At 47.3% G+C, this 26,978-nt stretch overlaps 1 protein-coding gene across 13 annotated transcripts in view; it reads left to right on the forward strand.

The window, feature by feature from the left end:
• Window positions 1-26,978, forward strand: part of GRIK4 (glutamate ionotropic receptor kainate type subunit 4) — a 489,633-nt gene that overhangs the window by 324,894 nt on the left and 137,761 nt on the right. For all 13 annotated transcript variants that reach the window (XR_013523083.1, XM_078339710.1, XM_078339708.1 and 10 more), the window contains 2 exons: window positions 2,506-2,684; window positions 7,671-7,724. Coding sequence is in view for 12 of the 13 variants with exons in the window: in XM_078339710.1 (XP_078195836.1) it covers window positions 2,506-2,684; window positions 7,671-7,724 (233 nt within the window). In the remaining variant the exon portion in view is untranslated. The remainder of the gene's footprint in view (window positions 1-2,505; window positions 2,685-7,670; window positions 7,725-26,978) is intronic.

The raw sequence follows: 26,978 nt of genomic DNA on the forward strand, positions 1-26,978 counted from the left end.
TTCTACTTCCTGGTGGGCTTTCTCATGTGATCACATTAAGTTCTCATCCTCCTTTGCCCATTCTACAGATAAAGAATGGATCCTTGAAGAGGTTAGATGATTTCTCAAGGTCACATAGCCAAGGAGGGCTGCCCCCAAGCTTGAATCCAGAGCTTCGGGATCAGGAGCTGCAGAGAGTAACCCGGCACATCAGTGCTGCTGTTGTGGGGGCCGGTGGTGAGGGGCTGGGAGGGGCACAGATGGCGGCGGCAGTGGGTCTTTACAAGTCTCCACTGAGACCCTGTCAGGGAAGAGAGGAAAGGCCAGTGTTGTGGTTTGCACAGCTGGGTTGTTTCTGAAGCCCCTTTATAAATAACAGGTCTTCCCAGGGCTTCTCCCTGGCCTGCCACAGCCTCCAGCTCCCTGGAAAGCCTTCTGAGAACAGGTTACTGGAAGACAGGGGTTGGCAGCACCTTCCCATAGCTCCTGTCTCTATCAGGCCAGGCCCTTGGGCTCCAACTCCACTACCCTCTCCATTCTGTGAAAAAAAGCACAGACACACATCAAGCACCAGCTTCCCTCCCCGAAGTCCTGAGATGCGTGTCTCTGGGCCTTCCCGGGCACTGTGCCCGCTGCCTCCAGCTGAGTTTGTCCTGAGAGGCAGCCCGGTCTCATGGGCAGAGGGTTGGATGGAATTCAGAAAACCAAGATCAGAATTCTGGTCCCAGCTGTGTCCCTGTGTCTCTGTGTGCTGAGCAAGTCATGTCACCCTTCTGCAACACAAGGAGGTGGATGAGATGCTCTTCCTCCTTTTGGCCCGGGCAGTGAGTAACCTGTGCAGGAAAGAGTCTTCTGGGGTGGTAGTCAAGCCATCCCTGAGTTGAATATCCATCCCATCAGCCAGTACAGAAACCAGCAGCATGGGGCCTTGGACTGGCTAGAAAGCCAACCCTGGGCTGGGTGCGGTGGTTCGCTTGCAGTTCCAGCACTTAGGGAGGCCAAGGCCGGTAGATTATGAGTTCAGAAGTTCAAGACTGGCCTGACCAACAGAGATGGTGAGGCCAGAGATGGTGAAACCTCATCTCTACTAAAAATAAAAAAAAGTTTAGCCGGGCATGGTGGCTTGCCCCTATAATCCCAGCTACTCAGGAGGCTGAGGCAGGAGAATCTCCTGAACCTGGGAGGTGGAGGTTGCAGTGAGCCGAGATCGCGCCACTGCCCTCCAGCCTGGGTGACAGAGTGAGACTCCATCCCCAGCCCCCCCAGAAAAAGAAAGCCAACCTTTCCCTCGCCATCCCAGTGTGTGAGGCGAGTTGTTCGTCCTCCCTCCGATTCTCCTCTGTGCTGGGGATTAAAATGCTTTATGGGATTGTTGTGAGGACTTACATGAGATAAGCCATGTAAAATGTTTAGCACATTAACTGGAGCACAATAAGCATTTGATAAATGTTGCCCTTGTCATTGCTTTTGGGAGCAAATGCCTACGTGATGTCTCTTTCCTTAGGAATTGAGACCACACTCTGCCTCCTGCACCCCCACATCACCTCCACCCGCCACATTTCCTGCCCCTTACCCATACACACATACCGTCTCTTGGCTGGCATGCCTTTCCAAAGACAAGGCAGAATTAAGATCCTCTTGTCTGAGTGACGTCATTCTGGAATCCCTCCTCCCACCAGGGGCCTAGGCCTCAAATAGCTGGTCGGTGGAAGAGGAGGGAGTGAAGGACAGCAGGGGGAGTCCTTAGTGCACAGTCCCTTTTTTGTGTTTTGTTTGGGCCCAGATCCTTGCCTGCTGGAATGCAGTTCAAAGCCTGTTCTTTTATGATCATGGTAATACTTTGTCTTAATGCAGCCATGAGGCTCTGAGGAGTTCAAAGTGTTTCGCTAGATCTGTTTTCTGGGCCTTGGGATCTCGAGGGAATTGCTCCTCCACCTCCAAAATGAAAACAAAGGCTCTCAAAGAGCCCAGTGTAACATTGATGCGGGTTTACCGTGTCCGAGGCTCAGGCCTGAGCCCTTCACACGTGGCCTCCTGTAATCCTTGCCTTGGACCTGAGTGCTGGCTGCTGTGATCATTCTAACTTCTCAGATGAGGAAAGTGAGGCCAAGACAACTGGCCACCTGGATCGGTCCTTGAATTGGAAAAGCAGATTCAGGCCTGGTGGTCTCTGAACTCAGGTCTTGGTCTCCGTGCATCATGTCCGGCTTTGGAGGGTGGTGGGGAGGAAGAGGATTCTCTTATTCCACCCAAGGGAGCTTCCATCTTTACGTTAAAAGAAGACTCTTGAGGGAGTCAGGGGAGGTGATGGGCTCAGGAATGTTCTTTTATTTTAGATGGGATTATTGAAGCCCACAGAGGCTGAGAGACCTGCTCAGGTTATGATCTGGCTCCTTAATGCTGGCAATGGGGCCAGACCCCCTATCCCACTTCCAGCCCACATCTCCTTGCCTTCCTGTTTCTGCCCAGATGTTTCTTGAGGCAGCTCTGTGGACCCTCAGGGGCTTCCTCCTCTCTCCCCTCCAGGCCTTTTAAACCTAGAGAAGCTGCTCCGGCAATTCCTCATCTCCAAGGACACGCTCTCCGTCCGCATGCTGGATGACACCCGGGACCCCACCCCCCTCCTCAAGGAGATCCGGGATGACAAGACCGCCACCATCATCATCCATGCCAACGCCTCCATGTCCCACACCATCCTCCTGAAGGTGGGAGCCTCCCTCTCTCCCCTCCCCTGCTGAGCTCCCACCCTCCCCCCTCCTTGCCTTGGGGGTCCTCCTGAGCTGAGGCTGATGGAGCCCCGGGCTGGACCTGAACCCTGACAAACCTCTCTCTGTGTTCCTGTTTTAATGGGTGGCTCCCTCAAACCGAAAGAAGAAAGCAGGGTGAGGGTGATGTCGTTTTCAGCACTCGGGCAGCAGAAGAGTAGGCATGGAGACACTTCGACGCTGCCAAACCTAGACCCTGGTAAGGGTTCTGTGGAGAGGCTTGTGGGTTCCTAGGAGGGGCTTGGGCAGAGGCTGTTTGCCAAATGGTATAGAAATGTTTCCAATAGGACGATCACACCAGTGTGTACTGCTGAATGCCACCTCTGTCTTTAATCCTGACACGGCGCACAACAGTTTACACAGCGCTTCTGTGTAGTCAGTCTCCCAGCATAGAGCTCTCAGCAATGACGTGAGGTAGGTAGAACATCTTCCCCCAGAGATGAAGAAACTGAGACCCTGGGAGATGAGCAGATGTATCCAGGGCCCAGCCCTGTGGGGAGCAAGGCCAAGCCTGCACAGCCCTCTCTTGCCTGCAAATCAGGTAGTGTCTCCTATGCTCCCGGAGTCGGAGGGGCAGTGCCAGCCCCTGAATCAGAACATGCATACTGGAAGCAAACCAGGACTCTGAGAGAGGCTGGTCCGAGAGAGGAGAGAAGTCAGGAGCCTGGGGGGCCCACACAGGACAAACAGCTGGAAATAGCTGGGCAGCATTAGAGTCACCTGATGCCAGTTCCTGGGCTGGTGGCTGGGCTGGGCATGAAACTCGGAGAGAACGGGACCGGCTTCCAGGCCCCTTGGTGGCTCCCCTGACCTCTCCAGGCCCACTGGCTTCTTCTAATGCCATTTTAATTGCACATTTAAACACAACCTGCCATCTTCCACTGAGGAGGCTCCTCATTAACCTCTGCCAAGCTGTGAGGAGCCTGAAGACATTCAGATGATTGTCTCCTTCCCTCCCAGGTGCCCCTCCCCAGCTCGTTTTTTGTCTCAGAGTTAATAAGAGATTTGAATGAGTTCTCTCAGTACTGAGGGCTGTCCCTTCAGCCTGTTGCTATAGTAATCTTCCAGAGCTCCAAAGCCATGTCTGTGTGCGTACACCCAACTCACATTCTCTGTCTTTCTTTCTCTCTCCCTTTCTCTCTGACACACACACACACACACACACACACACCCTGAAACGCAGCATTTTTCTCCTTTCTTCCTTTTTCTCTCTCTTCTCTTATGCCTGGAGCTATAATCAATGAAGTCATTAAGGGTGGAAAAGCTCCTCTAAGTTTCTGGGGAGGAGAGGGATCCTCTTTAGGGAAGGCTGGGAACAGGGAGTGAGAGCTTCAGCTTAGTAGATAGAAGTCCCTCCAACACCCATGGGGAGGGTAGCTCAGAATACACAGGTTCCCCCTGCGGTGGCTGGAGGCTGCCTGAACAGTAGGTAGAAGCCTGAGTGGGCCGCCCTCTTGCCCTCCGTGCCTCCCAGCATACGATGTTGAGTTATTATTTTTTTTTATTCTGACAGTATTACTAGTTCATTGTTGAAAATTTGGGACTTACAGAAAAGAAAGTGCTGGAAGAAACTAAAAACTATTCCCAGTCCTATTACCCACAGCTATTTAAGCACTGTTAAATTTCGACGTCTATTTTTTCTGCTTTACACATACATTTCCCCCCCAAATTACTGTTATACTGCACAAACTTTGATGTAAGCGCTTTTCTCCCCACTTAATTCTATGCCATGCATTTTCGCCATGTCATTAAACATTTTTCTACAAATATTTTAATGGCTGCATCATTTCCTATTATACAGATGTCCCATAATTTATTTAACTATCACTTTATTGTTGGAGATACAGGTTGTTTCAGATCTTTTGCTACAATAAATAATGCTCAGATGCACATCTTTGTACATAAATCTTTATGCGTATTCATGAATATTTCCCCAGCATAAATTTCTAGAAGTGGAATGACTGAGTTAAAGGTATGCAAGCTTTTAAGGATTCTGATATGATTTGCCAGATTGCATTTTAGAAAGGCTGTAACAGTTTACACTTTCGCCAGCGGCGTATAGGTGTCTTAGAGCACCCTTGCCAAGGCTGGGTATGTTAATTAAAAGCACTTTGTGGGTTTCTGTTTTGTGGCTGTGCTTTCAAAGGAAGCTCTGCCTGTAGTGTAGTGATCATTTATTAGCAAATGGTTCTGCTTGATGCCCCAGGGCTGTCTTTCCTGAGCCCCCTGTTAGCCCCAACTCCTATGGCCTTGGAGCCAAGGTGATCAGTGGGCAACAAGGCTTTGGGAGAGCCTGTTACCTTTTCCCATTTGCCATCGTCCCAGTGGCCCAGGCAGGCAGGTGTTCCATCAGGCCTGGCCTCTGTCCTCATGCTTCCCTTGGGCTCCAGACTCCTCTCTCCAGGGAGGCGCAACAGGGCCTTTCAGGGCCTCAGTAAGGATGGGAAGCAGAGTGAGCAGAGAGCACATGGGGCCTCTGGGAGACTCCGTGTGCACGTGGGAGCCCAGCCCCTGGAGCTTGGTAGCACTCTGCGGTCTCGTGATTTCAGGAGGATTTGCAGCACAATCCCTGACTTTATTGAGCGGCTGTTCCAGCAACGAACTCCATGTTTACCCAGAAATCAGGCCTTAAAAACCAAGGATCCCGGCCAGGCGCGGTGGCTCAAGCCTGTAATCCCAGCACTTTGGGAGGCCGAGGCGGGTGGATCACGAGGTCAACATATCGAGACCATCCTGGTCAACATGGTGAAACCCCGTCTCTACTAAAAATTACAAAAAATTAGCTGGGCACGGTGGCGCATGCCTGTAATCCCAGCTACTCAGGAGGCTGAGGCAGGAGAATTGCCTGAACCCAGGAGGCGGAGGTTGCGGTGAGCCGAGATTGCGCCATTGCACTCCAGCCTGGGTAAGGAGAGCGAGACTCCGTCTCAAAAAAAAAAAAAAACAAAAAAAAACCAAGGATCTCTTGTCTTTTATCTCTAGGACAGCAAATTTCACAAAATGGGTTTTAACCCCCAACTGTGCCCCATCCTGGGCCCTCTGCCCCAGCCCATTACTGTAAGCAGTGAGCTCGCTTAGTGGGTCACATCCGTCTAGGCAGCGGTGAGACGCAGCAGGACTCTTGCTTGGACAGTATGAGTGTGCGTGCGCAGTGGGGTGTAGGATGGGGGCGGTCATCTTGCCACATCATCCTCTTGAAAGTGGAGGGGGAAATAGAGCTTGGCCTGGAGGAAGAAAGAAGTTCACCAAAGAGGCCTAGAGCTCCATTGTGCCCTGAGTCTCCTGCCCCCATTACCAAGCCTTTGCCCTTGACCTTCCCATTGGAAAAACTGTGATAGAATTACCCCCAGCCTGTTCCTCAGGGAGCCTGTGAGGGTTCCTATAAGAATGGCCAGGCGCAGTGGCTCAAGCCTGTAATCCCAGCACTTTGGGAGGCTAAGGCGGGTAGATCACCTGAGGTCAGAAGTTCAAGACCAGCCTGGCCAATGTGGCGAAATCCCGTCTCTACTAAAAATAGAAAAATTAGCTGGCATGGTGGCGGGTGTCTGTAATTTCACTACTGGGAGCCTGAGGCAGGAGAATCACTTTAACCCAGGAGGCGAAGATTGCAGTGAGCCAAGATCACGCCACTGCACTCCAGCCTGGGTGACAGAGTGAGATTCCGACTCAAAGAAAAAAAAAAAGAATGCCCACAAAATAATTTGAGTTCCTTGGGAGTTAAACACTATGTGAGAGGAAAAATGTAATCATCCTTGGTCTGGTTTCTATTCCATCCACCCCAAAAGTCATGACAAAAAATGGTCTCCCAGTGCCCCAGGGCTGCAGGATACATTATGAAAATCTAACCAACTGTCAGGAGGGATGAGGGCCCTGGGGAGAGTGGGACTCGTTATTTACCTGATCTACCTGTCAGTTTCTATAGCACCTGTCACACTCAAAGCCGGGCACACTGACAGGGAGGGTTGGCTAGGGGTATTTATGATGGGTACGAAGATCAGACAAAAGGGAGACTCTTCTGACGTAGCAATTCCCAACTGTGGAACGATGCCACACTGGTGTGCTGTGATCAAGGGAGAGGCATGTCACAGGCAACTGACTCCTTACAACGAATAAAGGACCCACGTTTGCAAATGAGCCACTTGTTTCCTACGTTACTGCAGAGTCAAGAACACCCTTATGAGTCTCCCCTGCACTCTGATGGAGTGGAGTCAGTTTGTATTACTATAACCTGTGGACTCTCTTATCTATGCCAGGGCCCTGAAGAGAGTTGTGTTTGTGGTTCCATCAATTTTGCAGTCGTGAAGTGGGAGTATAGTTTGGATAAAAGCAGTGAAGTTAGGCTGCCTGGATTTGCTTTTATCTTTTCCATTAACGAGACATGCGATCTTGTACAAGTCACTTAGCCTTTTGTTGTGTCAGTTTCCTCAGCTATAAAATGGGGTTGGGGAGGAGTAATAGTGCCAACCTCATAGAGTTATCCCATGTAGAATGCTTGAGAGTGCTTGGCACATACTAAACGGTGGGTGAGTGTTAGCCATTGTTATTGTTAATAGCTGGGGAGATCATTATTGTAGTCTGTCTTATTATTTGCTTCATTTCCCTAAAAGTCATTTTGGTTTCAGTAATATCTGGCTATAACCATGGGAGTATGTTGGGTGTAAGAGCATCAGCTACTACGCGTGCCTCCACAAGGGGGAGGGGGACGGGTGGAGGTGGAGGTGGAGAGACCCTGCTCTTGAGATCAGAGTTTCTGTGCTCTATCCTCCAAGATCAAGGGCAACATAAGAACCAGTCAAGATGTTCTATTCTGCCTGGTGCCAAGGGGCAGTGGGCCAGACAAATGGCAGGCACTTGGAACTCCTACTGCTCCTTTGCTTCAAGCGAGTTGTTGTTTTCTTCTCTAATCTCCTTCTCTTTGCCTTGCAGGCAGCCGAACTTGGGATGGTGTCAGCCTATTACACATACATCTTCACTAATCTGGTAAGATACTCTCACAGCTCACCTCCTTGGAAGAGAGTGTTGTCAGTGGTCAGGATTGGTGGATTATGAGGGATGAAGCCCAGGAGATGAGGAGTATGGGAGATAGAAGCAGAGGAGCAGAAGCTAACCGGAGAGGCAGGGCGTCCTGGAAACTCTCATCCCAACAATTCGGAGCCACAGGAGAATGAGGATTTGGGGAATCTAATGCCTCCATTCAAATGCCACTCACTGTATAAAGCGAATTCTGGGCTGTAGCATGATGGATGAATCTCCTCGGTAGTCCGGTTACTTGTCTGCAGTCTAGTCTCTACGTGGACTTAGGGATCAGGGGTCCTAAAATGTCCTGTGAGGTTTAGGAGATGACAGCCCAGAGAGACAGGCATGGACTCTGAGATCCTTGTTCTTTTCCAGTGGGCATAGATGAGATGAACTTTGGGAATTAAGTTTGTAAGTTTGCAAGGAAAAATCATGATGAAAAGTAACTATACGAGTGATGCTGGTTAAATAATCAGAAAACAGAAACAGCCATTGCAAAAATCCGCCAGTGAGAGAATATTCTAGAAGCTTCTCATGAGTGTGTTGTCTTTCTAAAAGGGACAGACCTCTATTAGGAGTACGTCAGTGTCTGTGAATGGTCCTTTCCGGGGGCTGCTGTGGGATTGTTAACCCCATAACATCCGACAGGACTTTGTTCTCAGAGTTGAAACAGACCTTAGAGAAATTCAGTGTGACCTTTCTTCTGGTATAGGGACTCCCACAAGAGGCTTGCCAGGAAGTCATTCAGCCTTTCCTTGGATTTGAGTAGAAATGCCTTGTTCACCACCTCGGTCAAAATACCTGCTTCTTCATTGAAGTCTCGAGTGTATGTAGATGAAACCCACACATATTATACGTGCACAGCTTAAGAAAACTTTCTCCAAGTAAGCACACCTGTGTAAGCAGCACACAGCTCCAGAAATAGAGCTTTACCAGCACCCCAGAAGCCCCCCTCATGCCCCTCAAAACATAAAACAGATGAACTTCTTTGTTTCTTTTTTTTCCTACTTAACACTGCTGCTATAAATTAGAACATTAATATGTAAAAAGGGAGAAAAGGATTAGACTAGTCCCAGAGCAATGCAAAGCATTTGCTTAAAGTAAGGAGGCATCTGGGGGAGCCTGGGCAAGTTGGCAGAGGAGGAAAGAGAGATTAAAGTACAGTTGTGTTCCATTTTGGGAGCCTGGGAAATAGAGGAAGGAGAGGGAAAAGGCAGGCCAGGGCTGCCTGCACTGTGCGAGCCTGCCAGAGAGGCTCCCTAAGTTAGACCGGCAACCTCAGCAGAGGAGGAAGGAGCTCGGCAGCGAGGTGTCACTGGGGTGAGTTAGCAGATAGAGGGAAGCCACTCATCTGGAATATGAGTTCCCAGGAGAGTAACCAGAATAAGGTGGAGTTGCTTTGGTTCGAGGTTTTTAAGACAGCATCCTCCACAGTGCACCAGTATTTCCCATTCATAGAAACCATAAGAACGATGGTGATGATGTTTTCTAGTGGAAGAAGCACTGGCCTATGAGGTCAGGAGGCCCAGAGTCAAGTCCCGACTGCCTTACGCTCACTGTGAGGCTTTGGTTGAGTCGCAGTGACTCTCTGAACCACAGTTTTCTCATTTTTAAAATGGGAATCTAAAACCTTCCAAGATTATGAGAATTAACTGGAATTCTGTAAGTAAACATTTATTGTAAATAGTAAAGTACTGTATGTTTCTAAGGCATTGTACTTTAAAAAATATATAGCTCCATGATGCTTTCAGTTTCCAAAGAGCTTTTCTCCCTTTTGGGTGGGCATGGATGAGATGAGCTTTGGGAATTAACAGGACTCCTAGAATTAACAGTTTATAAGTTTGCAAGGGGAAATCATGATGAAAGTAACTATATGAATGAAGCTGGCTTAATTATAGTCACGAAAACAGAAGTAGAGCCATTGCAAAAATCCACCAGTGAGAGAATATTCTAGAAGCTTCTCATGAGTGCGTTGGCCTTCTAAAAGGGACAGACCTCTAACAGGAGTAAAGAAACTGTTTTTAGGACCACCCTTCCTTCCCAGTTACAGTTGGTGATTTTGTTTTTTGTTTGTTTCTATTTTTTTGAGACAAAATCTCTCTGTCACCCAGGCTGAAGTACAGGGGTGCGATCTTGACTCACTGCAACCTCCGCCTCCTGGGTTCAAGCCATTCTCCTGCCTCAGCCTCCTGAGTTGCTGGGATTACAGGCACGTGCCACCACGCCTGGCTAATTTTTGTATTTTTAGTAGAGACAGGGTTTCACCATATTGGCTAGGCTGGTCTTGAACTCCAGACCTCAGGTGATCCTCCCGCCTTGGCCTCCAAAAGTGCTGGGATTACAGGTGTGAGCCACCAGGCCTGGCCCAGTTGGTGTTTTCGGCTACAGAGGGAGGGGCTTCATCCAGAGGGTCATGAGTTGTCTTCTGCATTCCCCAGTTTCTTCTCCCCAGTACAGATGCCAACTGGGTTTTAATTCTTATTTCTTCTTTCTCTGAATTCCTTGGGGATCTCCACCATGTCTCATCACTCTGAATTCTGCCACAGTGATGCAGTAGGTCCTCAGATCGGCTTTTAGAGAACAAGCATGGTGAATGGGGAAGCCACGGACCTTAGCAGTAGGTACTCATGACTCAAACTTTTGTTTGGCTAGCTACTGGCTGTGTGATCCTGTGCAGCTTACTTAACCTCTTTGAGCCCCAGGAACCTCTTCTGTAAGTGGACACAAACAGTACATTATTTAGGGGAAGGTATTGTTTTAAGAGGTCCAGCTGATGCCGCTCATGGGCTAAAGGGAATGAGGATGCTTATTTTGCTGCCCAGCCATGAATGGCCCGTGAAAGTGACTCCTAAAATGCCATTTATTTATTTCCAGAGGATAAATAGGACTAGGTAGTACAGTTATTGTGTGTGACTGAACTGACCATTGTAGGGTTTATTTGTGTCAGTAATTACTGAGTAATTGATCAAATGCCCATACCTCACTCCTGTTCAGGCATAAAGAAAAGTGATTAATTTAGGGCATCTGTAATAAATGAATTCGGTTGACTGCTGTGGATTCTATTAGCTGATTACCCATCACAAGAATTGGGACAAAATTAGCCATCACGAATCAAACTTCTAAACCATCAATTCATTTGACCCTATAGAAACAGTTTTTCTCTCTGTCAGGGTCTGGCTAGCAGGAAGAGTGAGTGTTCCAACCTTGAGCCTTGGGTGACAGAGGTGACTGATGCAATAAGAGGAACTGAGCCAGAGAGAGCGGAGGCTGCTAAGGGGTCACACAGTGATCACAGGCAGAGCTGGAAGAAGCTGGACAAGTCCAGGAAAGGGCTAGATCTCTGGTGCATGGGAAGCTGGGTTCAGTGACAGGGTGACAGTGTGGTGTCAGACAATGAGAGAGACACTTCTGCAAGAGGAGAGAGAGCAGCAGACAGCCCCTCCAGAACAGAGGAGGAAGTCAGTGACAGGAAGTATGGAGGTGAAGTCCTAGGAAATAGTGAGCTGACATCCTGGCCTTTTATTTATATTGTCTATTTCAAAATGAGATCTGAGTGTTTGGCACTGATGTTAGAAACTTGATCAGTGAAACAGCTTCTTGCCCCTGCTTCTGGTTTTAGTGGGTCAGGAATCATGCCCAGCAGAGCAAATCTCTGATCAATAGATGGCAATGACACCTGGTCAAGGTGGGAGCCCCGGGGCCGAGGGTCAGTTTAAGAGGTCCAAATCATGAGAACTCGACAGGTAAATTGATAGCACTTGGCCAGAGGTCAGGCACACGGAGAGCAACTATGAGGAAGTAAGTCCTGACAGGTAGACTGAGGCAAAGGGTCAAGGGCCCAGGCCAAAGTGAAGTGGACTAATTAAGGAACAAATCAAGAGAAACAAAATTACTGCGAAAAGTCACAAAAGATACAGGAGCGTGCCAACACAGAGAACTAGTTCCTGCCCTCATCCAGAAAGCAATCTCCCTGCCTGCCTTTGTTTGCCGTTTAGTGGCATAATTATATTCATAGTGTTGTACAACCACCACCACTCTATATTTCTAAAGCTTCATCAAGGCAAACAGAAATTCTGTACCCATTAAGCCATAGCTCCCCATTCCCCCTCCCCATGGCCCCTGGTAACCTCCACGTGATTTTCATCCCTAAGAATTTGCCTATTCTAGCTAGGTGCCTCACAGAAGTGGAATTTTACGATATTTATTTTTTGTGTCTAGTTTATTTCACTTAGCATGTTTTCTAGGTTCAATTGTGTTGTAGTACGTGTCAGAAATTGCTTTTCTTTTCTTTTCGAGACAGTGTCACTCTTCTTGCCCAGGCTGGAGTGCCATGGCGCAATCTTGGCTCACTGCAACCTCTACCTCCCAGGTTCAAGCAATTCTCCTGCCTCAGCCTCCTGAGTAGCTAGGATTATGGGCGTATGCCACCACATCCAGTTTTTTTTTTTTTTTTTAGTGGAGACAGGGTTTCACCACATTGATCAGCCTAGTCTCAAACTCCAGACCTCAGGTGATCTACCCACCTCGGCCTCCCAAAGTGCTGGGATTACAGGCATGAGCCGCTGCTCCTGGCCTACATTTCTTTTTTTTTTTTTTAAGCTTTCTATTATTGTGGTAAAATACATATGGCATAACGTTTGCCGTTGTAACCATATTTAAGTGCACTTCTCGGTGGCATTACGTACTTTCAGGCATTTGTGCAACCATCAATACCATCACCTCCAGACCCTTTTTAGTCTTTCCAAAATGAAACTCTGGCTCAGTTTCTGTACCCATTAAACACAAGCTGCCCATTCCTTTTTCCTCCCAGCCCCTGGCAGCCACCATTTTGATTTCTCTCTATATGGGTATGACTACTCTAGGTATTTCATATAAGTGGAATCATATAATGTTTGTCCTTTTGTGTTTGGCTTTGTTTACTTAGACTTAAGTCTTTAAGGTTCACTCGTACATCAGAATTGCCTGCCTTCTTAAGGCCGAATAGTGTATCATGTGTATGTAGACACACACACATCACATTTTTGTATCCACTCATTCGTCGATGGAGCCTTGGGTTGCCTACACCTTTTGGCTATTGTGAATAATGCTGGCATGAACAGGGGTGTGCAAATATCTGTTCAAGTCCCTGCTTTCATTCCTTTTGTGTATATGCCTAGGAGTGGAATTACTGGGTCACCTGGTAATTATTAGTTTATTTATTGAGAAACCACCAAACATTTTCTAGAATGACCACACCATTTTTCATTCCTGTCAGCAACGTACAAAGGTCCCAGTTTCTTTGCAACCTTGACAATGCTTGTTATTTTTCATTTTTAAAAATAATAGCCATCCTGATGGGTGTGAAGTAGTCAGATGTGTTTTTTATTTCTATTTGAAGTGTGCAAATTGGAAGAAGCAAGACCACATGACTGAAGTTGAGAGTCCTGGTGATTAAGAAGCTTTATAATGAAAGAAAGTAGTTGATGTATAAAAATCAAGTCCTTACGATCAGTCAGAAGTGGTGAAAATACCTCGTTCAGGAGCTTATGAGCTGTGTGGCCCTGGGGCCCTTGGGGGTTCTCTGTTCTCATATGTAAAATGTGACGAATAATAATATCCATCTTTTCAAAATCTTGGTAAGATTTAAAAATTAGCTACTAATAACACTGGACCTGTTAGGTAATGCTATCTGCTGTAACAGATAAACCCCCAAATCTCATAGCTTCACACAATGGAAGTAAATTTCTTACTCAGTTAAAGTTCCAAGAGGGTGTTTCTGGTCAGCCTTCCATAAGCTTATTCAAGGGCCCAGTCTTCTAGTTTATGAATGCGTCCTCCTAGAGACCAGTGTTAGGAAAAGAGCATGGAAGATCATACATGGAAAAGGTTATGGATCAGGCCTGGAAGTGACACATATGATTTCAGCTCACAGTTCCATTGGCTGGAATTCACCATATGGCCACACTCACTTGTAAGGGAAGCTGGGAAAGGTAACTAGCCGTGTGCCCAAAGGAGAAGAGGAAATGGGCTTAATGATCACAAAGCAATCTCTGCCATATTGTTAAATTATCAATCATCATCACACGTCTATTCCATGTATGCTAGAAAAGCAGTGAACATCCCAAGCCCTGGCTTGTCTGTTTAGAGGATAACTGATCCTAAAAATGGAGATTAGCACTTAGTTATAAGGATGTCAGCTCCCAGTGTTCTCTTATCCAAGGAGGGCATGCATAGGGCAGTTATAGATGCACTGTGCTTGTTCCACCCTTTACTCTGCAAGGGAGTCTCTGTCTTCCAGTCGGCCTCTGGGTTTGGTTGGGGAAAACCTTTGTTGTGCAAGATTGATGGAAGTTTGGATAAGAGACATAAAGAATTAAGGGCCTTTGGACAACCAGTGTACTGTTGAGACAGCAGGGGAAGTTGATACCATAAGAGAAGAGGTGAAGGAGGAAGCTCAATTTGAGCTAATAAATCTGGCGGGACTATCCAGCTACTGATGAACCCAGAGAGATATGTAGTCACTGCCTAATAGAAAAGATAAAATCGCCCTAATCTATTGAGAGCATAGGTGGGCCCTGTGCCAAAGGCAGGAGTTGCCATCTTGGCAGAGAGAAGTGTTGAGATTTAAAGGTAAGGGTCAAAAGTCAGGGACTGCCAATGAAGGGTGGGAAATAATTGGGCACTGGCAGCAGAAGGCTGTGCGGTCTGCTGACCACTGGGCTGCTACGGCATTGCAGGTGGTGTGACTAGCTGGACGCCTTTGCCACCAATCCATTGCCATGTCCCAGGCAAGGCCAGAGCTCCCCGCTATCGGCACCACCACTGTGCTGGAGGGAAGGCTGCCATTTGTGGGGTGTCAACAGAGGCGGTGGGCACCCAGAGTTTTTCTTTTGGGGAATCTAGAGAGAAGGTGCTGAGAGCTGGGTATGCTGCGTTAGAAGGCAGGGGGAAGGAGGAGGCTTCATTGTTACAGAAGGCAGAGCCCTGGACTAGCAGCGAAGCAGCAGCCATGGCTTCAAGTTCCAGTCCTGCTCCTAACTAGCTGGGTGCATGGCAATATCAATAGTTGATATTTATGGAATACTCTCTGTGAGTAAGTGCTAATAAGTGCTTCACAGTTATTTTCCCATTTAAACCTCACAGCAACTCTAGCAGGAGGCACAGCTTTGTCCCTATTTTAGAGATGAGCAAGTTGAGGCTTGCTTGAGACTTCAAAAGCCTTGGTACCTTGCTCAAGGTCATCAAGCCAGATCTCAAACCCAGACAGTCAGCTCTTCACCTCTTCACTCTGCTGCCTGCATCTGGGTGAGCCACTTTACCTTGCTGGGCTTCAGGCTTTTATCTGAAAAATTGTGAGGTTGTATTAGGTGATCTCTAAGGGCCTTTTCAGCCTTGGACCTGTTTCATCCTGTATGTGGTTGGAGGCATTTCAGTTCACAAAGCCCTGGAGGTGGGAATGTTCCCCAGAGAGAGGAGAGGATGTCCCATCAGGTTGGGGAGTTCGTGTGATTCGTGGAAGCAGTTTCTGTTCACCCGACCGCTCCTCAAATTCCCAAACTACAGTCAGGTCCAAGTGAGTCCTACAGAAATAACCCCTCCATGCCCCAGTCTCTGTCTTGTTTGGGCAGAATGGATATATATAGCCAATTTTCCTCCCTTGGGTTCATTTTATTGTCAGCAGACCTGAGCCTATTTTTTTTTTTTCCAAAGGTTTATCAGAGAGGTTAGCCATAAGTAATTGAAATTGCTAAAATTATTACAGAAAGGGGACCCAGGACAGACAGAGAGGGAAAAATAATTGATTCCAGGAGGAAGTGAGAATGCACACAGCCCCACTCTTTCACTCCTTGCTTTGGCGAGCTGACCCTACTCATCTTTCGGGTCTTACTTAAATGTCACTTCTCCGAGGAAGTCTCCCCTGACCCGCCACAAGGTTGAGTCTGCTGACACACACTCTCCCAGCACCCTGTGTTCTGGTTTTTGTAGCATTCATCTCAAGTGGGAATACCTTTTTCTATGCTAACCTCTCGACCAGACTTTGAGCTTCATAAAAGCAAGATTAAATCAATCTTGTTGATCACTGTAGCTCCAGTGGCCTCTTACATCGTAGGCACTCGGTAAATACTGCATGACCAAATGGAGCATTCCATAACATCTGGAGTTCTTGGGGTAGAAGGGCTGGCCACGACAAATAACTCATCTCCTTGCATCCCACGGGAATTCAGTTCATCCCAATTAAGCCTCAGGCACAAAGGAACCTAGGTGCATTCAGCCAGGGGGAGCTGGGCCCCGTTCCCTATTCCTCAGGACCTCCTGGTACTTGTGTAGCCTCGATAGCAACTACTCCATCAGGAATGCCCTTCCTTCCATTCTGAGCTGGACAGATTTGAAGTTAAGGTTGTGCAGGACCATGCAGACCTCAGTTTCCTGATTTACTGCCTCTAGCTTTCCAAAACTCTACAGCCGTTCTCAGAAACATTTCAGTTGCTCTCCCACCTAGTTGGAGCTATAGTTTCCAGGAGGCTTGAGCCTTTTCCATATCTTTCAGTCCTTCACGGAAAATGCAACAGGCACGCGTGAACACACACACACATCACTATGCACACTTCTACACACACACACACACACACACACACCCAGAAGTTACAATCCATCAGCCAGACAACTTCCTAGTGCCAGTGCAATTGATTCCAAAGTGTGGTTTATTGTAAAATTACTAAGAGTATCCACATATTTCAGCTTTATTGAGCCTTTTAGGAGAGCCACTCTGCATAATATAGTATACTGTATTGGTGAATAAATATGTGTTTAGTGCAGCTAGAAAAAGCATAATGAGTGAAAGCTCTCCATGTGTCAGTCTGAGCTGCCAACGTACCACCCCACCAAATGCAAACCCTCAGAGGTGAGAGATCTGGCAGTGACAGATGTCTCCTGAGCATACATGGGCATAGCAGTTTCTTGCAGAGATGCTATTGATCCAAAACCCTGCTTTCCAAAGCTACTGACCCTCCTGTACCTGTTCTCTGCACACGGTTGTTGGAAGATGGGGGTGTATTTAGAAGGAGAAACAACAGAGAATCAGAAGGGGATTCAGGAGGCATTGACTGAAGATTTATTTTTTGCATCTGTGGCTGACAGCTTAAAGTTCCTCGGCCCAAGTTATAGGATTATAAAATGATTCGCCAGCTATGATTAAGCAATTTACCTATGGAAAATGGTACCATCAACTACATTTATTCAGCAAACATCAATTAAGTGCCTGCTGTGTGGTGGGAGATACAAGGACTAGGAGGATGTGGATGAGAATTGAAGAGGTCTGCGTCTATTAATGTGTGATGTGGCAGCTCAGAGGAGGAAGCGTCTAGTTCTTCTTCAGGAGCTTGGAGGAGGGTTTATGGATATGGCTTCCTTATTGAAGGATGGGTTAGAGATGGCAATGGGAGGAGAGTGACATTGTAGGCAGTGGTAAGTTATGGTCTTTATTGTGTCTGGAGCAGGAGAGTATGATGGAGAGAGGTGGAGCCAGAGCCAGCCAAGGAAGTCTCAGGTGAGATGATGCCCTGCTGCTGTGCACAGCTGCCGGACTTTTCAGCACTGGAATTGGCATCAGTAGGCCCAGGGTTTTATCTTGGCTATTCCACTGACTATGTGATCTTGGACAAGCCCTTTCTCCTCTGGAGACAAGCTAGAAGGTCTCCAAAAACCTTTCATTCTGTTGAGTTTATGGATTGGCTGAATATATAATGAACAACCAGATGAATTTTCCTGGCCAGCCTGTTTTCCAGATGAAGTTGGCGACCCTCCTCTTCCATGTTCTTCAGTGTCTTCATCTGGGTGCCTCATCCCTGCAGTGCCCTGAGCTGTCCAGATCCCCTAGAGTAGGGGAGCACCCCTGTCTTGTGAGCTGTCTCAATCTCTCAACACCCCCTTCCTCAGAAGTACCTGTCCTATGTTCTCACCTGCTTCGTAGAGCCTGGACAGATGACAGGGCAGTCTGAAAATCCAGTCTGTGCCAAGGTACTAATGCCCATGACAACATTCAATTCTTTTGGATTGTTGACAGCATCTAACTAAATCTCATCCTTTTACAGTTGAGCAAACAGAACTGAAGAGGGAAAGTGACTTGGCCAGGTTCTCACAGTGAATCAGGAGTAGAGAGAGGAGGTCTCCTCACTCACACAGTCCACACATTCCCTAGATCAGCATTAACTGAGCACTTGCTGTGCTATGTGTTGGGGTTACAGTGAAAAATAAAATTCTGATCTTCCAGGAGGTCAGACTAGAGGGGAAGAAGAACCCAAGCAGTTATCACAAATCAGTGAGTTCAATAAAGTGATGAAGATATGCACAGGGTATTGTGGGGCCGTGAAAGGAGGGCCCCCAGGCTAGCCTGGCAGGTTCATCAAATGCCTCCTGGAGTAGCCGCATCCAAAGGGCCTTAGACAATCAGTGAGAGCTAGCCAGGTAAAGAAGGATATTCTAAGTGGGGGATGCACACAGTTATTGGTTCATGCATCCCAGACAACATTTGCTTTTTAACTAAGGCCTTAACCAAGGAAGCAGATCTCATGAGAAATTGTGGAGCTTGTAAGAAAAGTATTTTGCATGTGGGGAGAACCTTTCAGAGCCTTCACTTCACTCCACACGAACAGCCAACTTCCTAGCCTATATAAGGCAGGGGAAGAGGAAAGGCATGAGTCCCAAGTGGGCCTGAGTCAGCACCTCAGCTTCATGGTAGTTTGTCACAAATGCCTGTCCCAGGCTAAATATCATAAAAGTCCAGACCCAGGGATTACCACTTGGGTAGCTGTCAACAAGTGTCCCTTTTCCATGGAATGGGCCCTACTGGCTTAAAAAGAGAATAGAAAGCAGAGCTGCCCTAGTGCAGGAACAGGGAGATTAGGCCAGTCCTGAAGTGGGATAGCTTGGCTCACACTCAGTGCCAGCTACTAAGAAGCATCTGAAAAGTGAACTTTATTCTACCAACTCTGGAGTGCATCCCTATTCCTGACCCTGGGAGCCTTCTCACCCTGACATCTAAGCCAGGAGAAACTCCCTCCTGGAGGAAGAATGCTGCAGGGAGGATGGCCGGGCAGCCCTTGAGGGGGCAGGGGATGCAGTAGGCACAGGTACAGACCAACTCTAAGATGCCATGTATCGTAGAGAGACTGCATCCTGAGCGCCAGGTGACCCCAGGTGGGCAGAGCTCACCACTCATGCTCTGTCCACCTTTCTTCATGCGAGCATTTATAGGTGGCTGCTCTTTCCTCAGTACTTCTGACTTTCCCTCTCCTTATGTTCACAGTACCTGGCACAGGCTCTGGTTCAGGGTGCATTTGAATCAAGCCACTGCCTTACTTGATTGGCAAGTATGTGCCTGTTCACCCAGTCCTGTTGGGCTAGGGGAAGAGAGGAAGAAAGTTATCAGAGATGGGACCCTTCTCTTGGCAAGTTGATCAGAAGAATCACCCCAAGCTGCACGGGAACCTTCCCCAAGAGTACCTCAATATTTAAGCTATTCTATTTGGGTCCCTTCATCTGCTCTCCACCCACAGCAAGAGTTGGTCTCAGCTGGGACTGATGAATCAGTATATACAGCGGGGGGGAAATGAGGCATTATCGTCAGTTATCTTGGAAAAAGAGCCGGGCACTGTACTCTGGGGATGCAGGATCACTAAAAGTGAAAATGGGCCGGGCGCGGTGGCTCAAGCCTGTAATCCCAGCACTTTGGGAGGCCGAGGCGGGTGGATCACGAGGTCAACAGATCGAGACCATCCTGGTCAACATGGTGAAACCCCGTCTCTACTAAAAATTACAAAAAATTAGCTGGGCACGGTGGCGCGTGCCTGTAATCCCAGCTACTCAGGAGGCTGAGGCAGGAGAATTGCCTGAACCCAGGGGGCGGAGGTTGCGGTGAGCCGAGATCGCGCCACTGCACTCCAGCCTGGGTAACAAGAGCGAAACTCCATCTCAAAAAAAAGTGAAAATGAACCAATTAGGTCTTTATCCCACCCAGAGCTCGGGTAGGGGAGGAGGAGCCAGCACTTGGCCGTTTCAGTGAGATCTGGTTATCCAAGGTGAGGCAGGAGTTTCCAGATACCCTCAATTCCTAACCAAGGGGGACAGGGGGTGTGAGAACAGAATGGGAATTGCCAGGAAATCAATAGAAACTGAAGAAGCATTCCACAGGGGGTGTTGAGACCCTGGTGGAGGTGAAAAAACTCTGCTTTGCATCAGAGGAACCAATTATCAGACAACCCCTTTGCTGATGTTTGACAAATAGCATGACAGGGAAGATAAGTCCCACGGGGCTCCCAGAGCTGAGTTTGGGATATTTGTGTAGCATCCATTTAATAAAAATTGAAACGCATTGCTTGTATCTGCCCCCGACACACACACACCCATTTCTATGGCCCTGTGTGTTGGTGACGGGGTGCATCAGACTGCATATAAAATACATCCAACTGAAATAAGAACATGACCCTGGGGACTACTGTGGTTCAATATCTCTGGACACATAATGAAAATGCCCCCTCTGACTGCCCAGGCCTATTATCTAATAGAGCTTTGGGAGAAGAGGAAACTGCCTTCACCACTGTCACAAAGTTGTTAAAGATTCAGAAGTCTCATTAATTTAATGAGAGATGCCTCAGCCTTCCTTCTGTCTACTGATCCAGCAATTTCCAATTATCCACAATCAAGAGAGTCTAATAATAAAAAGCTACCCATTTCCCAAAGCTTGAGGTCCAGCAGTGTGCCAGACGCCATGCCCAGCACCTTCGACTCAAGATCCTTAACCCTCAAAATAACATTGCAAGGTGGGTGTTCCACTTCTACAAAGTATGAAAATGAGGCTCAGAGACGTTCAAGGGTCTTCACCCATTAAGTGGCAGATGTGAGAATCTGCTTTTTACCTCCCAGCCCACATCTTGTCCTTGCCAAACTGATCTTTTTGGCTTTTCTATGCTGTGTTGGTTTTCGATTGTGTAACAAATTGCCACAATGTTAGCACCTTAAAACAGCACCATTTACTAGTGCAAAGTCATATAGGTCAGAAGTCCAGCATGGCATTACTGGCTCTCTCCTCAGGCTGAAATCTAGGTGTCACTGACTGCGTTTTCATCTGGAGCACAGGGTTCCCCCTCCAAGCTCATTCCTGTGGTTGGCAGAATCTGTTTTCTTGCTGGCTCTTGGCTAGGGACAGCCTAGCCTCAAGAGACCATTCTTGGGTCCTTACCCCATGACTGCTCCATCTCATCAACAGGGGACCTCCCTCTAGTCCAGCCCCTCTCTCACTTTGTATCTCTTTGGCTTCCTGTTCTGCAAACAACCAGTGAAAACTCTGCTTTTAAAGGACTCTCAGGTCAAGCTTATCTGGATAATCTCCTTCTTTGAAGCCAACTGCGTCATACAATGTAACCTAATTGTAGAGGTACAATTCATCATAGTCATAGTCACAGTACTGGTGCGTGTGTGTGTGTGTGTGTGTGTGTGTGTGTGTCTGGGATGTGCGTTTCTTGGAGGTCATCTTAGAATTCCACCTACCACACATGCCAATGTGTAAATTAGTTTATTTCTTTTTTTTTCTCCTCTGCCATTAGGTGGAAGGGTACACAAGGAGAGGTCTGGCCAGGGCACCAGGAGGAGAATGCTGGAGACCCTTGGGGCTGGAACTCCATACATCCCTTGATCATGCAGATGATAAAACCTATGTTCTCTCTACTGGAGCAAGGTGGAGCTTAGGGCAGGGCCCATTCCTTGCCTCCTGATGATGGCTTGTAAACTAACCCCTGAGGGAAAACTGACAGCCAAGGCAAAGAGGGAAACCGAGGCCTCCTGAAACGGCTGTGGCTAGCAGGGAGGCTGGTGGCTCTGAGGAATTTGGGCCCTGCTGAGAAGAGTGCTTGAGATTTAATGAATGTTTGGAAAGCAGAGGGAGACTGAGAATAAGAGGCATTATGGCAAATCACATTATTATTATTATTATTACATTATAAGTGCTATTGTATTACAAGCACCATTAGGAGAAGCAATTGCTATTATTATTAAGCAATCCAGCTTTTCCATCCTCAGCATCAGGCTTCACTCTGTGTCAAAGGCATCAACAGCTCGGTGAATCACCATCTGGGGCTTCCCTCACATTCACAGCCCAGTAGCAAGCCTGACGCCTGCCCATCCCACTGAAGCCTCCAGCCATAGCTCACGTGATAGACGCCTCTCCTGTGAATTCCAAAGCTGGAGTTTTATCTTGGCCGAGAGTTAAGATAGTCTTAAAACCATTCCTGATTATATTGCTCTTTTGCTTAAAATCCTTCAGTGTCTGTCTCCCCATTACCCTCAGGATAAAGTCTGAACTCCTTAACATAACTTACATGACCTCCCAATTGCTGTCACCCACTTCACACCCCAGCAATGCTGAATGACTTTCAGGTCCTTGAATCTGTCATAAGCTCTCGCTCTTCTGGGACTCTGCACATGCTGTGGTTTCTCTGTTTGTGAAACCCCTCTTTCCACCTCTTTATTTGCCTGACTCCTCCTCAGCTTTCAGGTCTCAGCTTGCAGTCAGCTCTCAGCTCAGGAATATCAACAGCAATTGTGGTAGAAAAGACTACTGTATACTTGCAGCACTGTGTACTCAACCACTCTTCAGGACTTGCCCTCCACCTGCTACTAAGTTTAAGCATCTTGAGGACAGTCATGGGATGTGCTTATCATTCTATGTCTAGTGCCAAACACGATGTATGTTCTCAAGGAGAACATTGTCGAATGAATGAAGGAATGAGTGAGACTACTTAAGATCTAAAAAGTGTCCAAGAGCTGAAAATCTGTTATGCACATTTCCCCCCAACTGGGAACGTATCTGAGAGCCTGGTGGCCTCTAGAGCACAGCAGAGTCAGCAAGATGCCCAGCCCTTGTGGAGAGCCCATTATTTGATCCTGCTGCCAATATGGAGCTCATAATTAGTAAGGAGGCAGAGGCCACTGATTGATACTGATCGGCAGTATCACTCATCTTCCTAAACAACTCCTTGTATCCTTGGTGAGATGGTGGGGCTGGGAGTGCCTGAGATCTCTACATGCCTGAGACTAATGTGTTGGGACCTGGGAAAGGAGAGGTTTAGCAACTAATGTATAGACAGGAGTCCTGATCTGTGAATTGTGATCAGTGCCTGAAGAAGGAAGCATGCCTGCAAAAAAGCAGTAGCTCTCTGTAGCCTAAGGAGAGAGCCTGAGGTGTCCCCCAGTTCTCATATCATTTTGACCTACTGAAGTTTCAGCTACAGTTAACCACACAGTTAATAACTACTTATTTAGCCGAACAGTCTTGTGAATAAAAAATGAAGACAGACCCAGCTGCTGCCGACGGGGTAAGAGGGCTTTCCACCTGGCCTCTGCCTTCTTCTTCCTGGAAGCATATGACTGAAGTCTTTGTAAAGATAGTTCTACCCTGATGAGTGTTTGCAGGTGAACGTGAATTCATTTAATGAATGTGCATTGAACACTTGCTAAGCACAAGTGTGGGATATGGTGAAGGGGACAGTGCATTGAACAGGATGTAATATGGTCTGCATTTGAAGTCCTGTTTGTGGACTCACATTGGAAAAGAAAAGCAGAGAAAGGACAGAGTTCCTGGGAGGAAGGGATCTGCACGTCCAGGTTATGGGAGTAAATGAATAGAAAACATACAGAGAGAAGAATCCAAAGCTGGAAGATTTAGAACCAAATCTCCCATTAAATAGAATTCATTGACAGGTATGAATTAGCCTCCCAGCTGCCACTGTCTTCAAAGACCTATTACACAAAAGCAATCTCCCATCCTACACAGAGAGCACAGGCTTTGATGCAGATAAATAGACTGACAGGTACCACAGTTAAATGGGCTCAGGATGGAAGGAGAGGATATAAGCGTGCCCAGGAGATTCTGGGCTTCTGGCAGCTCCAGGGTTTTCCTGCAAAAAGACTAAGAGGGGACTTCTGAGACAAGGGTCTGGGGCCTGGCTTCTGCAATGCATTATATCCCAAGGAGCAGTGAATGGATCTAGCTATGAAGAAGAGCCTTGGGCAGGTGAGAGGACCAGGCTCCCAGAGGGGTGAGATGAGGGACAGCCTGAAAAGTGCTATCTTCCTAAATGTTTTCAGTCCACAGCCTTGACATCTTTCTATATAGGGTGCACCAGAGTGAACACTGATAATATAAATGTTGTAAATGCATTGATTTTGAATGGCATCTAGTCCTTGGAGAGGTGGCTTTGAACAAGCTCGTGGTAAAAAGCTCCAAGTGATGACAGGTATGTAGATGAGGTGTAGTGGGGGGGATGATTGAGTGGCCATTTCTGCCAGGCTTGGGTGATGGAGGAGGTCAAGGTGGACACTGAGGAAACAGTGGACAGGAATCATAGCATGAAAAGACTTGTGTGTCTAGCCAAGGGGTTTTTGTTCTGTATGCAATAAAAGAGTAGTCGGCAAGGGGGAGGTTCATGATCAAATTTGGAGTTTAGAAAGATCCCTCCAGCAATAACATGGAGAAGGAACTTGGAGGAATGCAAGACTAAAGGAAGAGAAACCAATGAGTCCATAGTCTAGGATCAAGCTTGTAAGGATCTGACTTGAGGTAGAGATGATGGGGTGGAGGGCAGGGATCAGATTCAAGAGATGTAAAGGAATTAAAATGTTCTCAAATGACAATAAATGAGTGCATGCCTGCTGATGTGAATGCATAAACGGTATGTGGACCGTGAGACAATGGAAGAAGTGGAGGATGCATTCTCAATTCTAGCTTGAATGACAGGTGGATCATGTGACATTCACAAACAGGGAACCAAGGGAGGGAAGCAGATCTGAGTGGAAAGATACGGAGTTCAAGTTAAAGAATGATATAGTCTTAAGGATATCTTCTTCCTTTTTAGCTTCATAATGATATTTTGAGAAATTGGAATCGTTTGGTGTTCTCAGGACTCCTGGGGTGAGAGCATTTGGAGTTGTCAATCATTAACAATCTCAGTGATGAGGTATGCGTCGACACCACCTCCTAGTGGCCAAGCCCAGTGCTGAGCACACAGTAGGGAGAAGAATGATCCCTGGTCTTGTTTGCCAAGGACCTGGATCTTAATTCCATGTCTGTCTTAGAGGCAAGACATTTAACTCCTGGGCACCTCAGTTTCCTCTTCTACCACATGGGCAAGTGAATGAAACCTGTTCTGTGCACTTCCAATTACAGTCAGGAGACCCAAAAGCAGTGCATGAAAGTGCCCCGTAAGCTTTGTTCAGTGATATCCATGGAAGCAGTTGATGTTACTATATTCAGTAATAAATTGATATTTCATAAATCACTTTGATGTGGGTGACATGAGGCTGCTAGCCTCCTCTCCCAGGCAGTTAGGGTCCAGGGCTGAGCATGGAGCAGAAAGGATCAAAGGCTGAGGCTTGGGTGAAAGCAGGTGAGAAATGAGGGACTGTTGGAAACCCCACTCTGATGGGGGTTAAGGATTTTAAACACCACTGTTAAGAAGCAGAGCCAGTTCTGGAGTGAAAAGGCTGCAAATAGGGACAGTTACAATCCAAATGGGTCCAGATGTTAACATTTGGAGAGATTTCAGAGGTCATAGGGGTGTTGGGGTGACACCTTTTGTAGGTTGCCTGTGGTGCTGGCAGGAAGGGAGCTGTTAAGGTTCTTGGGGTACCTGGGGCTGAGGGCCTTATGCAGATGCCGGAGATAGCCACCTCTGTGGCATGATCTTGTGGGCTTCAGGAAGGCCTCCCCACACTGCCTTCCTCACTACCTGCTAATGATCCCTAAAAGTGCATGAAACACACATTCCTTGAGCTATTCTATTATTACTTCTGATAATACTAATAACTCAAGGAGTCTGTATCATACTTCCAGTCTGCACAGAGCTCTCCTGTATATTCTCTTTTGAGTCTCACAGTGGCACAGTGAAGTCTTATTTCCCCCATTTTAAAATGAAGAAACTTGTCTGATTTAAAAGGATACAAATAAAGAAATTGAAAGATTTTTTTTAAAAAAAGATTGGTTTTTGAAATGTGGGATTTCAGAGAGGAAAATCTAGGTCAAAATACCCACAGACAGTGTGTGATTTAAAATGTTGTGACTCCAAACCCATATCCACTCTCTTCAGCAGTTATTCTCCTAACCATTTAATTGAGCCCAAAAGGCAATTTTTGGGTTCACTGATTTTTCTAGGTGTCAGCGACACAGCAGTGAGTGAGACAGCCCATTCTACCTTCAAGGAGTTCACAGGCCAGTGGGGAAGCATTTAGGGCTCAAATAATGATGACCACAGAGAGAGTTTACTAGGGGTGGCTGAGGCCACTGAACAGCTCTCTGCAAAAGTTGGCCAATTCACCAAGCTGCATTCGACTACCTGTTTCTCTGAGCCATCTTAGCCACACAAAGAAGCCTGCAGATATATTGCACTGACTTCTAATTCCTTCCCACCTGCTGCACCCTGGTATTTGCTGCGATTCCTTCTCTCGGTTCTTCATGCTGAACAGATGTGATATGAGGCAAACCTCGGCTCTCCCATGTTCTCAGTGAAATGCTTAGTCCTGCCTGGCACACAGTTTGTGGTCAGTAAATTGTAGTTTATTATTAGAATTATTGCTCTGTGATTATTCATGGTTGGAAGATCTGGAACTTCAACTGAAGCCTTCTGTCTCAACTCAAATAGCCACAACAAGCAATTAGCATCTTATGGTGACTTTTTTTTTTTTTTTTTTTTTTTTTTTGAGATGGAGTTTCACTTTTGTTGCCCGGGCTGGAGTGCAAGGGTGCAATCTCGGCTCACCGCAACCTCTGCCTCTTAAGTTCTAGCAATTCTCCTGCCTCAGCCTCCCAAATAGCGGGGATTACAGGTATGCACCACCATGCCCAACTAATTTTGTACTTTTTAGTAGAGTTGGGGTTTCTCCATGTTGGTCAGGCTGGTCTCGAACTCCCGACCTCAGGTGATCTGCCTGCCTCAGCCTCCCAAAGTGCTGAGATTACAGGCATGAGCCACCGTACCTGGCAGACTCCTCCCCACCCCCGCCCCAAGACAGAGGCTCGTTCTGTTGCCCAGGCTGGAGGACAGCGCACCCTCTTGGCTCACTGCAATCTCCACCTCTGGAGTTCAATCAATTCTCCTGCCTCAGACTCCTGAGTAGCTGGGACTACAGGTGCACACCATGCCACCCCACCCAGCTAATTTTTGTATTTTTAGTAAAGATGGGGTTTCACCA

Source organism: Callithrix jacchus, chromosome 10 (genome assembly GCF_049354715.1).
Source record: "Callithrix jacchus isolate 240 chromosome 10, calJac240_pri, whole genome shotgun sequence".
In the NCBI taxonomy this organism is placed as follows: domain Eukaryota; kingdom Metazoa; phylum Chordata; class Mammalia; order Primates; family Cebidae; genus Callithrix; species Callithrix jacchus.